We start from the raw sequence: 15,648 nt of genomic DNA on the forward strand, positions 1-15,648 counted from the left end.
TATGTATAATTGCTATAGAAGTGTATATTTACAGTCCAGTTTGTGTGCTCTCTTTTCTGAAAAACTTGAAATTACTTACGGATGGAACTCCACTCCCTCCCCTGAGGTCGGATAATTGCAGCCCCGATTGAAGAGGCGTTTAAGAATTCCTCCAATCTCTGATGGGATTCGAATCAAGATTTCTCCAAAGTAGCGCACCCACTATGCTTCCAAAAAGGGCAATCCGGAAAGGTTGACGGCTTCCGTAGCCGAGTGGTCAGGAGCGGGAGTGCAGTAGCACACGCTCTTTGAGTAGACCGGGGTTCAAGCCCCTGACTGCTGAATACGGTCGATCTGCCAACCCGAACTGGACCAGCGTGGCAGATTATGGTCCATTTCCCTCAGCATGATTTGTTGAGGAGGCTTCCATCCTGCAGTGGGTTGATAATGGCTGCACTTTACTTCTTTTTTTTTTTTAGACGGCATATAGCAATTTTAACTTGTGGCATTTTATTTTCTTGTCCCAGACAAAATTTTTGTGCCACGATCCAAACGTGAACCAGTAGACAAGAACTTTGAAAGTGCACGAAACAAACCCAGATCATTAAATAACTGCCATAGAACTTCACTGTAGATAGAATACAACCTGCATGAATCATTCTTTGGATACACGCTACACTTAGGCTTGTTTATCTAATGCATGGAGGGTGTATGTATAATTCTCCACTATGTGTCCAAGCTACCCCATGACAGGTTGGTTGCAGCTCTAAGTTAACAGTTTGAGCTTGTGAGGAGATGCAGAACTATGAAATCCCGTCCTATTCAGTGTCTTTCTCAGTGTCTGACACAGTTATGTTTCTTTTGTAAACTCCGTAAGCCCATTATGATTTCCTGTTACAACTCGTTTCGCTGCCAACGACCATTAGTCATTAATGGTTGGCTACAAAGCATTGAACGTAGTATTATCCTCTGCCTACCAAACTTAATAATACAATATCCCGAATAAACGGTATGTTGGAGGATATATTAAGTTTTACTCCACTTATCATAAAGACTGCTCCTAGCAGAAGATTATGAACAAGCGAATGTATACATGAATATCTGCACTACTTTTAAGCTTCATTTGAAAACGGCGCTAATAACGATAAAAGGATATTTATATATATATCACCGATTCATTGATCAATTTAAAGTATGGAAGATAGGAGGATAATTGGATAGGACGATCGCTAAGATTATTGAGAATTCGTGCATCAGCAGCTGTCACCGAGTATCTTATGTTAATATCATGTATTTTGATAGGTTGTAAGTGTTCTTAATATGCTGAAAGACTGCCCCGGGGCATATTGATATTTCCACCTCCTGAACTGTTAGATTTACGAGGGTGGGGAGGTTTCTGCTCTCCTCTAACCCACTATGTTTCTCCTCTTTTAGCTTAAATTAAATTTCACAAAACCTTTTACAACTGTGCATACCAGCTGTCTGATGCTAGTGGACTGTTTCCACTAGCAGAGAGAGAGAGAGAGAGAGAGATCAAATGTGGGATTCTGAGTAGCAGTTGCGTAACATTACGTGTTGTCTTACTATGAAGTGCTGATGAAACCTTGAAAATAAAATAAAAATAAAAATAGCTACGGCTTATGAAGCTTGCATCAGGGATGCTGTTACCCTTTCCAAGATCACATGGTAAACCTGGAAATGGAAAGCTTAACTCGTCGAAGTTGGACTGTCTAAAATAAAATCAGAATTAAACTTTCATGGACCTCATAAGTATCCAATTCCATTTTTCATTAATTTACTCTAACACAATAAGAATATATTCAAGTTTCATTTAAGAATTATCCCGTCAAGTGAAATTGCGATACACGTTGATGATGTTAGTACTAAGACGAAAATAAAAAGTGAAGAAATATCATATTTCTTTTCTGCATTTCATTTCATGTTTCTATATTTGTACGCCTCCTCTATTCGGAGGTCAACGACCATTTACATTTTTTCTTTGATGCCGTATATGTATATTGCGCAGACTCCACTTCGAAGCGACGGAAAACAGGTGTAATATTCTGATTTATAATTTTCTGTGCTAAGTAGTAGTTCTGAAGGTTGCCAGAAGTATCTTGCAACAGATGCAAAAACAGCTGCGATAAACAATGAGTCAAAATGTAAACAGAAAAGCGGATGGCTTTATAGATAGCATTTTGCAAGAGAGATAATGTTCTTTATATCTGGTGTTATCTACAATTGAAAAAGAAAGGGGTTGTTTGTCTTTGAGTTTTAATGACGTAAACATGTCTAGGGACTGGTAAAGTTTACTCAGATTAAAAATCCTGTTTTCCTTAGACGTTGCATGACTTCTTAAGATTTGTATTTGTATTTAAGATTTGTATTTTATACAAAACCAAGGACAGCTGCCATTGGCGCCCTAATGGACAATTTGCATCTACTAAATGTAAAGCTAAAATTTTATTTTATTATATTTAATTGTGGTTATTTCATGTTTCTAAACTTTTCTTCACTTAGAAATAATTATTCATAATTAACATGAAAACTGCTCTGCTCTATTTTTTTAACCTGTAAACGTTTCGGAATGGTATTTATATCTTAGCAAAATTAGAACTCACGATATGTAACTGATAAAAGGAATGGGGCCAGTAGTCTGGGGTAGACTATTGGGGCCAGGTCCTAATCCTTAAAATAGATAAATTTTTATATTAAATAAAATAGTATATATAATTAAAGGATATAGATGTAGACTATAAAGTATTTAAGGGAAGGCCTCATGCTACGAGTAGAATGACTAATATGTAGGTTAGTGCAAATGCATCATTTTTACATAGCTATCTACCAAAGTAGTTAAATTAATTAATTAAATTGGCATCGTTTTGGTTATATCTCATATTGTGACTGCCTTCACAACGAGTTGCCATGGCATTGTACTACCTCGAATAAATAACACTTCACCAGTGGAAAGACTATTGTTATTTATTCGAGGTAGTACAATACCATGGCAACTCGTTGTGAAGGCAGTCGCAATATGAGATATAACCAAAACGATGCCAATTTAATTAATTAATTTAACTGCTTTGGTAGATGTTATGTTAAAGCTATGTTAAAATTATGCATTTGCACTAACCTACATATTAGGATATAGATGTATAATCCAATTATTTAATCCCCTGTACAGTGATTATATCAGGTGGCCCAAAAGTGGTATGATCACCAATTGCTATTTTAAAGAAATCTGACGATAACCGGAAATTTTATCACAGAACTACGATTTTATTTTTTAGATTATTTATGATTTTTAGTATTCTTTCATGAAGCAAAAATAAAATAAAAAAATAATAATTTGTGAATATTTACAGTGGTGCTCAAAAAAATTACATCACCTCATTTTTCAGGTTGTTTTTCCTTATACTGGTAGCTAATCTTTTAGAAATAACTGAAACTGAACATAAGTAATAACAATCATGAAACTATTAATTACAGAAAAATTTTACTTTTATGCCTTATGGATAAATATACAATGAAATAAGTAATTTCTCCAAAATAACAGCATGTTACATATAATAACAATTTATTTATTTCGTATGATGTGATCAATACACGAAGGAACCAGTTTTTTCTTGCTTCCTTCGTGTATCGTGGCCGGGATATCCAACCAACCGGTTGGTTCGGCACCATCGTGATATCCAGCCCGAGGCGGGAATCGAACCCGCGACTTTTGGGTTGCTGCGTAAGCACTTTACCTACCCGGCTAGCCTGGTCGGCATAACAATTGTATGAAAGCAATGATATTTTTTTTCATTACTTTGCTCATACTAGGACGACAGACGGAGATGAACTTTCGTTCAGGTGCCGTCCTACATAAGATACTATACATGTCTACATACTAGGACGACAAGCAGCTATATAATCAAAACAACACAACAAAATACACACTAATATTTTGTTGGCCCACCCCTTGCTTTGATGACTGCTGCACATCGTTGTGGCATTGATTGTATAGGGTTCTGAATGTATTCCTGGGAAATCTCATTGACTGCTGGCCGTCCGAACCATGCAAGTTGAATTTTGATTCATCAGAGAAAATAACACATTTTCACTGATCCTCAGACCAACTAGCATACTCTTTTGCTCACTTTAGACGCTGGGCTTCTTTTTTTTTTTTTTTTGCGTCAAAAGTGACGTTTTTCTTGGGTAATGTGCTACTAATCCCGATGAGAAAAGGCGTCTACGTACTGTAGCAGTCCTTACTTGCCTTTACCCGTATATCCTCCTCCCATGCTGTTTTGTGATCTGTCGAGGAGGATCTTCTGCTTCGGACAGACCGGAGCAGAAATCTGTCTTGTGCAGCACAAGATCGTGGACGTCCGCTTTCTGTTTTTTTTCTGTTTAGATTGCCAGTTTCTGATAACACAACCCGGCAAAATTTTTTTTCTCGTCATACCTCTGGAACTAAAGTTCGTTATTCTGAACAAAATTAATGTCCTGATTATGAAAATATCAATCTTTTACTTCTGTCACGTCGACATCAAAAGATATATGCATTTTTTAAATTCCTTGTTTTTATACAATATCAGCATACATGGTTGTAATTATTACACACAACATATGTTACTTAAACATGTTTCCCACTCAATGATCTCCTTTTATACTCCAGATTGCTTTCCCGTTTAAGGGACCAACAATAATCTCCCATCGTGGCAGAGTCCCAGCGACCTTGGTATCGTTTTTCCATTGCAAATACGTCCTGGTGGAAGCGCTCTCCTTGTTCATCACTGACATCTGCTAAGTTTCAGGAAATAAATCCAGATGGGAATGAAGGAAATGCATTTTCAATGACATTCGGCACCCCATGTTCTTGTAACATTTCAGCAAGTTTGTCACCAGTTTCTCATAGTTCTCTTCTTTTCTCTTTCCGAGGAATCCGTGTACCACAGCCTTGAAAGATCCCCATGCAGCCAGTTCAACGTCATTCAGGTTTCTTTGAAATTCTTCATCTTTTAGGAGCTTTCTTATTTGAGGACCTATGAAAATTTCTTCCTTCAGCTTTGCATGAGATAAATTTGGAAACATTTTCAGTAAATATGCGAACCCACTGCTTTCTTTATCCAGTGCCTTAGTGAAATTCTTAATCAGTCCAAGCTAGATGTGTAAAGGGGGAAGAAAAACCTTTTGTGGATCAACCAGTGGAACATAATTTACATAGCTTTTGCCGGGAATATGTTCATCTCTCTTGTCCCAGTGTTGTACGACGTAGTGTTTGGCTGTTGCACGACTATCCCACAAACACAGGAAACAACAGTATTTAGTGAAACCACCTTGCAACCCAACAAGCAGTCCAATCACTTTGAGATCACCACAAATATTCCTACCACAGTCATTGTAACGTATAGTAGCAAGAATCTGGGACATGCTATCGTAAGTTTCTTTCAGGCCAACAGCATGAATAAGAGGAATTGATGGTAAAGTCTTTCCATTATGAAGAAATACTGCTTTCAAACTTAGCTTTGACGCATCAATGAACAAACGCCGTTCAGAGATATTGTGATCAATATTCAGTTCGTGCATAAGACTAACGACGACTTTGCAGACACACACATGTTGTTTTCCATTGCAAAATACCTTGTAATGTTTGTACCTTTGGTGAGTAAGTTCCACTGTTGTGGTCTGGATCCGAGTAATTCAGCCTTCTCTTTGGGTAAGCCCAAGTCTCTGATCAAGTCGCTTAATTCTTCTTGTTCAGTGTAGTGTGAGACCTTTTCTTATTCTGGCTCGTAGTCCTAATCATGTGAAGTTCATGGTTCCGCGACATCTGGTAAAACGATTTCTTCTGTATCTTCATCACTACTTCCAATACCCAAGATTTTGGTGGCACAGGTACTGGCAGTTCTTTACCGTGTGGCACTGGCCTAATTGCTGATGGGATATTTGATGCAGTGCTTGCTCTTTTTGGAAATACCTTTTATTTTTGTCATGCAAAAATAGCAGTCGTCGAAATGATTCTTGGACTCGCTCCACACCATAGGGTCGGCAAAAAGTAATGCTCTGTGCTTGCCATATAACCACAGCCTTAAGTTCGTTGTACAAGTAGTACAACAGATATGTGGAGCGAAATTTTTTTTTATTGGTCACCGATCTTGCAGCCGAAGTACAATGAATATGCACCTTTTGTGACATGGTATATTTTCTTCCTCTGAATTTTTGAGGTCCACAGACATAGCAGAAGTTGTCTGGGTGATTGACGCAAGTTCTGCGCTTTTTCTTCTCCATTTTAACAATGCATTAACCTAAAAACAGTAAAAGCAATTGGTAAATTTGAACAGAAGGTAAATTCTTATAGTGTAGTTTATCATATGATGTATATTGAATGGTGTAATAAAATTAATAAAAATACTGACTTGTCTGGAAAAGTGCATCAGAATCAAAATATACTATATTGCAAGAACAGTAATGATGTACTTGCTTAACTTTTAGACCAATAAACAAAACCAAAAGTTAATAAGTTTAAAAATTGTATTTCAAACAGTAATGATATCTTTGTACAGAATCCAGTTATCTATCTATATCTTAAAACTGAGACGTGATGGGAAATTTTTATGATTAATTTTAAATTTTATATATAAAACTTGACCAGAAACAACCGTTGATTTGCTGGAGGTAAAAATCATGTTGGTAGTGTAATTTTCGTAATAAACGTTCCACTGTTGACTGATTATAGTGAATCCAACGCAGCAATAACACTTTTCATACGTGGTATTAATTTGAAAACTTAGCCACTGCAATAGCACAACATACTGGGCTCGTGGCACATGCACTGTACAGTACTGTATTTATACTGCCACTAGGGTGATGCAATTATGTATGGCACGTGACATCATCTAAGAGGGCTTGCTAGAGATGGATGATGCAATAGGGTAATGACATATTCCCAAATTTCATAGAAATTCGGTCAATTTTGCAAGTGATGCAGTTTTTTTAGCACCATTGTAACAGTCAAAATCGGAACTGCTACTTTTGGTACATCGGGCCTATTCAAAAGGAATAAATTAAAGATGTATACTTATAATGCAATTAAGTTGTGTTATCATGCAGTATAAAAACTTTGCATAGTCTGTATATCCGTTCGTAATGCTCAGATATAAACCTGAATTAAAAATTACATGAATATATTTTTTTGTTGACACGATATGAGCTACAAGCTAAAGTGGGCCTCCCATTTTCTGTATTTTAAAGCTTCTTAGAGTTAGTTATGAATTGTATTTTGTGTATAAAAATAAGTAGAATTTTGTAACATGTTACGAAAGTTACATGTTAAAAACAAAAGTTCCAGTTGTTTTATGGATAGTTCTTGTTGATCTTTATTTTGTTTCATCGTGTTGCAGTCGACAGGAGTGAGAGAAAAATTTTTAAGCCCGTAGAGTAGCTCTTACACGAGCTTACGTTTGAAAAAATGGTCATTTATACACCGCCCCGACGCTTACCACAATCATTGAGGGGAAGTGAAGTGATAAAGAAATCGAATGATAACAGGACTGTAATACAAATTCCCTCGTGTCTCAATATAAAGATATCCAAAAACTTTTTCAAGATGGGAACAAAAAAAATTAAGATCTCCAAAACCCGAAAAAATATCTATCTAATTTCAGGATTTTGTTGACTTCTGACTAAATGATGACTACGCAAATTTGGAGCCCTCAAAAGAGAGAGAAAAGCTTATCCGAAAAGTCATATTTCACAGCGATATCACTGCAATAACTAATAGATAAAAGATAATTACTTTGGAGACGTACCATGCAAATCAGGTATGGCGGAGCGATACACAAAAATGGAAGCACGATGACAAAGATACCGCGTTTGCATAAAAGTTTGACCGAATTTAGTAAAGTCATTTGAATATGTGTGGCTTATTTGGAGTAATAATTCTTTATGAACCTTTCTTGAGGTAAGAAGCTGGCTATTTGGGGTTCCTAATTTTTATGATATTGCGCTGTTTCATAAGATATAAGATGAGATCTTTATCGTGTCTTATGTTTCTACAAGTGTGTGTTCAAGGATAGATTTTCAGTGTTGATTAAGTACCTTTGATGTATGTGCGCTATCCATCTCGTCTAGAGAGAAATACTCCCTGAAGTTTTGCATTTCAGAAAGGAATATAGATAATGAAACAACATCAAACAATTTACTTTACGAGTAAATTGAGAAGACAAAGCAAGTCCTGTAGTCAAAAGACAAGGCAAACCCTATTCGGCAGGAAACACGAGTAAAAACGTTTTCTGTAAGACAGAGCGTGTGAAGCACAAATAAGAACAACAGAGAATTAATAAGTACAAAATAATAAACGGAAGTTTTTTCCTATTTCTATTGGTTTTGGCGCATTATAGCCTTAGTTGCTAATGCTCCACTAAAACTTAAACCAAACCAAATCCTATTTATATAACAGGAAGAAAAATTTTCCTTCTGTCATTAAAAAATTCACAGCACAATTCTGTCCTCGAGGCGGCACATCACTGTGGAACACTGGCATGGAGGTGGTTTGCGTCACCAGGATATCAGTAAATTTTCTGATGAATCCCACGCATCATCAAGCTTTACTGAATATACACACAGATTTTAAACTTCCTGTCGTACGTTACCTTAAATTTATGAAAAAATTCTGTTAAAAAGATATAAATTTGTTACGGCGCTTCTTATTTAGAGGATTTTTGGAGCATCGACTGTTTTCGTCATGGTGTGCAAGTTAGCATGGCATATTGTGTATTATGTTTGTAGAAGTGTGTGTTCACAGGCTGATTTGCATGTTGTGGTGTAGGCTTAAAAACCCGAGATGCTGTGTTACGTTATGAAGAACTCAGTAAAGAAATTGAAAAGAAAGATAAGCAGCTTTAAATCGCACAATTCTTGAAGTTTATTTCTACCTCCTCTGCATCTAGCCGTTCCATCAAAAAATACCCCTGTCATCGCGCACCGTGTCAAGCGCCTCACACAGTCTTTTTCGCATTACTACTGTACTAAGTTAAAGACTTACATATTTTTATACATATAATTTACATTACTAAGTTTACCTATTTTATTCGAAAAATTGCCTTGCTGTATTTTTCAACTCCGCTGGACGTAATTGCCCCTCATTTTTGTTACTTTTGCTGTTCGTGGTTTTGTCGATCTCAAGAGTTGCCGGTCTCTCTAATTTACCTGATCGATACCTGTGGTTAAAATCGATAGTTCCTTAAATTTCTCAGGTTCTCCATGTAACCACTAATCTGCCCCTGAACACTAGGATACCTAACAGCCAGTTTTCATTGGCAATTTATGCCGCAGAGTAAAGCCAGACCAGATCACAGACTCTGAATGTTAATGTCATCTACTTCCTTTCCAAAAGTCTACTTATTCTTTGTGTTTAGAATAGTAGGATATATAAATTACTTTCATGATATGATCCCTGTTTTCTTTCGTATTCCCCAGTTCAGTTTCGAATATCTGTGCCTTGTTTGGAGTTTTACTTTACGTAATAGGTTGGTTGTCTGGGGTTCCTAATTTTGTTCACAGTGCGCTTTTACAAATGATACTAGGTAAGATCTTTATCGTATATTACGTCGGTACAAGTGAATGTTCCAGGATCGATTTGTATGTTGTGCTGGCTCAAAAACTCGGAATAACTAACGAAAGGAAACCTCTATATTTTCTCAGCCTGAGATTTGTTATTTACATCCTTGATGGAAGAACCAGTTAAGAATTCCTTCTATTTCCGATGGTATTCGAAGCCAGAGCACTTGGAAACGAATGGCAAGTGGAAATAACTATACTGTCATGAAATACGTGGTTTGCGGTTTTACTTGTTTGTGTTTTCTTTCACCAAAACATTTTATTAATATTAATTAGTAAACTCATTAATATCCTCGGGGATTGAGAAGTGTCGGATTTTCATTTTTCTTTTTTTTTTATTGATTTTAGAGAGGTATATCTAGTGTTGGAGAGGCACATTTCAGTGAATATTAAGCACTAACAACTGAACTTATTTACATCTGAAACATTTATAATGACTAAAAGACTGCTAGTGGTTCAAAAATATAAATACGGTTAAATCAGTTAAATGTATACAAATGACAATAAAGTCACAGCAGAAAATCTCTGTTTTAAATGTAGAGAGGATATCAGTGAATGTGCTCCAGAGAAAAAAAAAAATAACCATCCTTCTTAAGGAATTAATTATAACGAGGTATATGTAATCTTTATGATTAGTATTGGACAAAAGAAACACTTTTGCATATTATGGGCTCTTGAATAATGACTAATTCGGTTAATAGGATGAATCTTAACTGAATTACAGAAATTTCCTCCACTTTAGTTCACCAGTGGGAAGCCAGGAATTTGTTTTTAAAATATTTAAGATACACACAACTGCAGATCAGCAATTCTCTTCTTTTTTCTATTTTAAGTGCCTCTTATGACACACGTCAAAAGCGATGGGTATCGGTTTGCGTGCCCAATTTAATTGATTAGTAAAGTCAGCCAAACAGGTTCTTGCTTTACTGTTCTGTATAAAACCCTTCGTCCAACTTTTTTCACCCGACCCCTCCCCCCATGTTTTTATATTCTGTAAACATGGGGAAAAAAAATGGATGTAGAACAACTTCACACTCTAATCTGTGTTGGCGTAATGCCCTTTCTTGGAGCACTATGACCCAGGTATCCGATGTGCCGAAGCTCCCCAAACAAACAAACAAACGTCCGCCTATCTAACCCAAATAATCCAACTCGCGGAAACTTTATTTAAAATGATGGTAGTTACACTTTTGTAATAAAAAAAAAAATAATAATGAAAACGAGTTGTTGGCTTGTGTTTTAATAAAAAGAAATTTTTAAGATTGTAGAGGATACAGCCCTGTTATGACGTTTATGGTTAACCTATTTAAGCTAACTATGGTATTGTGACTAATACCGTATTCTAGTCACTAGAATATAAAAGGCAAGTCACATATCTATAATGGGTTACAAACACAGTGAGTAATACATCCGATAAGAGCAAATTTTATTCGAGTTCCTTTCTTGAAATAGATTGCTGTTCCAAGGACAGATTCAGTGTGCGAAAACGGTCCATCTTAATGGAGTTTTATCTTCCAATGTTGAAATAGCCTTTAATAGCGCTCACCAATTTTCACGTTTCTCAATACTTTATAACACATGCAATAATATCAGTAATAGAAAAAAATTTAATGCTATTTAAAATTAATAATAATAATACAATACAATGCAATATTTATTTGATGAGCCAACGTGAATTCGCAAAAATCATGATAAGGATAACATGCTCCTTGCGCAACAAGTTGTAGCTAGTGGTACTCAGTTAAAATATAAAAATATACTCTATGTACAAAGTGAGAAAAAAAAAGTAATAAATAGAAATAAAAATTATACAGTTTTATGGACAATATGGTAATTCTTGTCAAAAACTTAATCTTAGAAAGTGAGTAAAATTTTCCAATTAAAAGTACTTAAATTCTTTAAGATGCTCATTGTATGTCGCACTATATTTGTTTAAGGCCTTGGGTTGATGGAGAAAGATGGAGTCTGTGGGTCTAATGGTTCGAAAGTTAGTTATAAAGTGGCGTTTCAGAAGAATTAATTTAGTTTTTAGATTCTTTAAAAGTTAAATTTTAATTTTTGTTCTGGATATAAAATCTTTGTGTCGAAGCAGTGCACATTCTATTATTTTCATTGTTCCAGATTTTTTTTTTTTCGAAGACTAATTTTAATATTTTTGTAATTTAATTAATTATTAATGCCTTTTAACTCGGACAAGTTGGCCCGTGCCCAGATATTAAGTGCATAATTTAAGACTGAATCCGTTAATGAGTTATATATGGCAGGGGCATATTCAGGGGGAGCAGAAGCAGAGGGGAATATGCCCCCTTAATTAGTCATGCATATAAGTGTTCCTAGGTCTAAGAAAAAACACTCAAAAACCTGGTCGTCATGCCCCCTTACGATGATACCTGGATACGATGTAGGTATATGGTAACTTTAGTAGTTAGACTTAGTGTATCCTTTATATGATTAAAATTACTGTACTATAGCCGTATTTTGATAATTACTTATTATCAAATAAGTAATTTGTTTTGGATTAATGAAATGAGTAATTGATCCAAACATATTACTTAATAATAAAACAATTGCACTATTTTTAGAATATTATTTGCAGAATTAATAGGAAGCGTATATTCTAAATGTGTACTGAGATTATTTTTTAGTCTTCAATGACTTGAAAATTGTGTAATTTATATATATAGTACTTGAAAACTTGATCAAAAAAAAAAAAGGAACCAGACGAACAATTACTTTTATATATCCTATCTATTTCAATTCCTGCTCGTCGAGTGGCGCTTGAACTCATTTTAACATTATTTCAAAAATTGAAAAACTTACATTCTAGACATAAATATACACTGCTTGAACATATATACAGACTTGGAGACAATTTTTAATACTTTTTAATACTCCTAAAAATATTCTAAAACAGACTAATTGTATACATTTTATTTACAGCCTAGCAAAATAATTTCATTTCAAATACTATATTATTTTAATTTTTTATCATTTTTAAGCTAAAGCAAATGATTAGAGGAACACGTACCTTATTTAAGGAAGCATATTTATTTGTTGAAAGATTTCTTGTTACTTCATAAGATGAGATTTCAGGAGAAGACCATCGGGGTTTCGAGTATGTTGTCTTATCCGTCGATGACGTAAAACTATCATTGTGGTTATCATATCTGTTTGTCACTTTTGAGGTTATTTCATTATCCGTCACAGAACTGGTTCTCCGGAAATGAAAGGAACCTCCTCTCTTCTTCCTATCGAGGCCTGTGCTTTCGCTACACACGGAGCTCGAGCTTTTATAATTCGTCGAAGAATCCTTGTCTAAAGTCAAAAGACTTTTGTAACTAGACAACGGACGATAAGTATCGTAATTTGGTCGATATTTTGAAGAAGAGTCTTTTGAGTATCGAGAAACGGTTGATTTAGGAATGACAAATGGGATATTATCATATTTAGAAGATTGAACCACCTTTTTATGAGTCGAAGTCAAATAAGAAGATGGTTGGTAGAGAACAGAACTTGGAGTATATTTTGAAGAATAAGTGTTATAACTTGAGGGGCGTGCAAATTCCCTTTGAAAAGAAGACACATTACTGTATGGTCTGTATGTAGACGGGGTATAACCAGTCGTCGATGAATATCCTTGTGTTGAAGTTGATACAGGCATGACGCAAACTTCACAGCTTGTCGTAATATGAAAAATCTTTACAGCTTATAATGGAAGAACCTGAAGCATACAAGACGACTTATAAAAGCACAATACTACTTTTTTTACAGTTCTTTAGTGAAAGAAAATAGATATTCAGTAACATCATATTAAAGCACATAAACGGAAAGGCGCGTTGAACCCAACTATCTCGTGCACTAGCAAAATTTAGAACTGTGTGCTTTAGCAAGCCGATTATTTGAGAACGCCTTGCCAAAACTTCCAATGTGGGATGCAGCATCTTCCTTAGCGGAAACGGAATACTAAGTTGACGTCAGTTCACGCATCTTTCTTTCCCTGCACAACTGAACAAATCGACGCCACGCACATGAAAATATGAGTAACGCTGTCCGTTAACGAGGGTGTACTCACTGTGCCGAAAGAATTTTACATGACCTAACTGAGCCAATCTTAGAACACAGATGGCGATGTTGATTTTTTAAAGATATGATGAAGAAATTAACCAAAGCTCATCTTATTCTTGGAATGCTGAAAGTAGTAATTTTTTGTTAGGTGTGTGTGGGAGGGGGGGGAAAGGTACGTTTAATCTTAAAAAAACAATAAAACGTATAAATTTTTGGATACAACATAAATCCTTAAACACATTACAATGGGACTGTTAACTTTATGTGAATTATAAATTAACAAAAGACACACTATGTTGGATACGCATAAAAATAGCTGTTCTAACTATAATAATTTGTATTATAATCCATGAAAATTAGTGCATTTTTTTTGTGCATCATCATATGTGCATTGCGCTAATTTCTCATTAATCATAAATGGTAGTTATGGATACATTTTATAACTTTGATAGAAGATTTGTCATTAATATATGCTAACAACAGACCAGTGTATGTTCAAAACTAATCAACTAGCAGTGGCTTTCATGCATAATTTATACGTTGTTTAAACTCGTAATGACGATAAGGCAAGTACAAAAGAAACAGCTGTAAGGGTACAGAAATCTTTATTGCAATAATAATAATAATAGCTTCTATAAAATACAAAAATCTTTTCTGGGGAAGAATGAATATATCTTGAATATAGGTTTCTTAGCAATCGACTAAAATTTTCAGTTCTAATTACTTATTTGTACCTCTGCAGTGGCCGAGTTGTTGTGTAGTAGGGTTTTAGGAGCATCAGCGATTAAGTCGATATTGCTCCGTGTATATTATCTGTAAATTGCGTGTATTCTGAGGTCGATTTTCTGTTTGCCGGACGAAAACCTTGAGTTTCCGGTAGGAAAAATTCCATTTCACATTCGCCTGAGACCGACTAACTCAGCCACATTGTGAAAAGGCCCATAAAAGTTCCTCTCGTCATCAATGGGACTCCAAACCCAGATCTTTTCCACCCAGTGTGGAGAGGACGGAAATCCTACCAACTGTGCTACTTACGAGGGCGCAATGGCGAGTTGAGAACTTCTTTTATCTAGAATTTAAGAAGATTAAATATATAGAATTCTTTTACCATATAAATAAATAAATAAATTTTCTGTTTATACTCCGGGACGACCACACGGTCAGAGGAGTTCACGAGGTAGAGAGAATACAAGAAACAGCACCGTATTCAGCAGTCACGGGCTTGAACCCGGGTTACTCAAGGCACGTGTACTGTACTTATATGGTAGACAAATTATTTACGAATAAAACAATAATTTTATGCATGCAAAATTTATATGAAAACCACATTTGTTTCGACTTGGCAATATGCTACTGGAATTTTATTCACGTCTTTTCCCACTTCGAAAACTGGTTGGGCTTTTTCTTGAAACCGTTTTTGCACACAGCTTATGTTCCCCTTTGAACAGCATTGGGTTGTATGTTTTCAATAATAAAAAAAAAAAAAAATATATATATATATATATATATATATATATATATATATATATATATATATATATATATATATATATATATATATATTAATGTTTATTAATGACACAGGCTTACAGTAGTTTGGAATCTGATTAATTATGTATCCTCTAATAAATTCGTGTATCCTGGGTTCAAAAAATGGCGCCCATTATTTTTACCAGTTGCCTAGAGATTTTTTCTTAAATCATGCCCTTTTTATGGTTTGAATAAAAAACGGAACAGATATATTGCATTTTTTATTATTACAAGCTTGGTGACCACTGGTTGCCGATTTTTCTTGTAGCCCTATGACTACAAACAGATAGTACATAGTGCAAAATTGCTTTAGTATATAACTGGAGAGTTTCAACCTGACACTCTTTACTACATTTGTAGTAGTTTTGTTTAAAAAAAAAAAAAAGCGACGGAAAACAGACTTTGTTTGAAAGGCATATTGCGTGTATTTCGAGACGAAAATTAGACAAAGTAAACTGGGTTCCACAA

At 35.2% G+C, this 15,648-nt stretch overlaps 1 protein-coding gene across 1 annotated transcript in view; it reads right to left on the reverse strand.

Annotated features, from left to right (window-relative positions):
• Window positions 1-13,594, reverse strand: part of LOC150086672 (ubiquitin carboxyl-terminal hydrolase 2-like) — a 62,116-nt gene extending 48,522 nt beyond the window's left edge. Inside the window, exon 1 of the mRNA XM_090372671.1 lies at window positions 12,614-13,594. Within this exon, the coding sequence (XP_090228797.1) occupies window positions 12,614-13,246 (633 nt within the window). The 5' untranslated portion in view covers window positions 13,247-13,594. The remainder of the gene's footprint in view (window positions 1-12,613) is intronic.
• Window positions 13,595-15,648: the final 2,054 nt, after the last annotated feature.

Source organism: Mastigoproctus giganteus, chromosome 4 (assembly GCF_048544385.1).
Source record: "Mastigoproctus giganteus isolate SK-2022 chromosome 4, ASM4854438v1, whole genome shotgun sequence".
Classification (NCBI taxonomy): Eukaryota; Metazoa; Arthropoda; class Arachnida; order Uropygi; family Thelyphonidae; genus Mastigoproctus; species Mastigoproctus giganteus.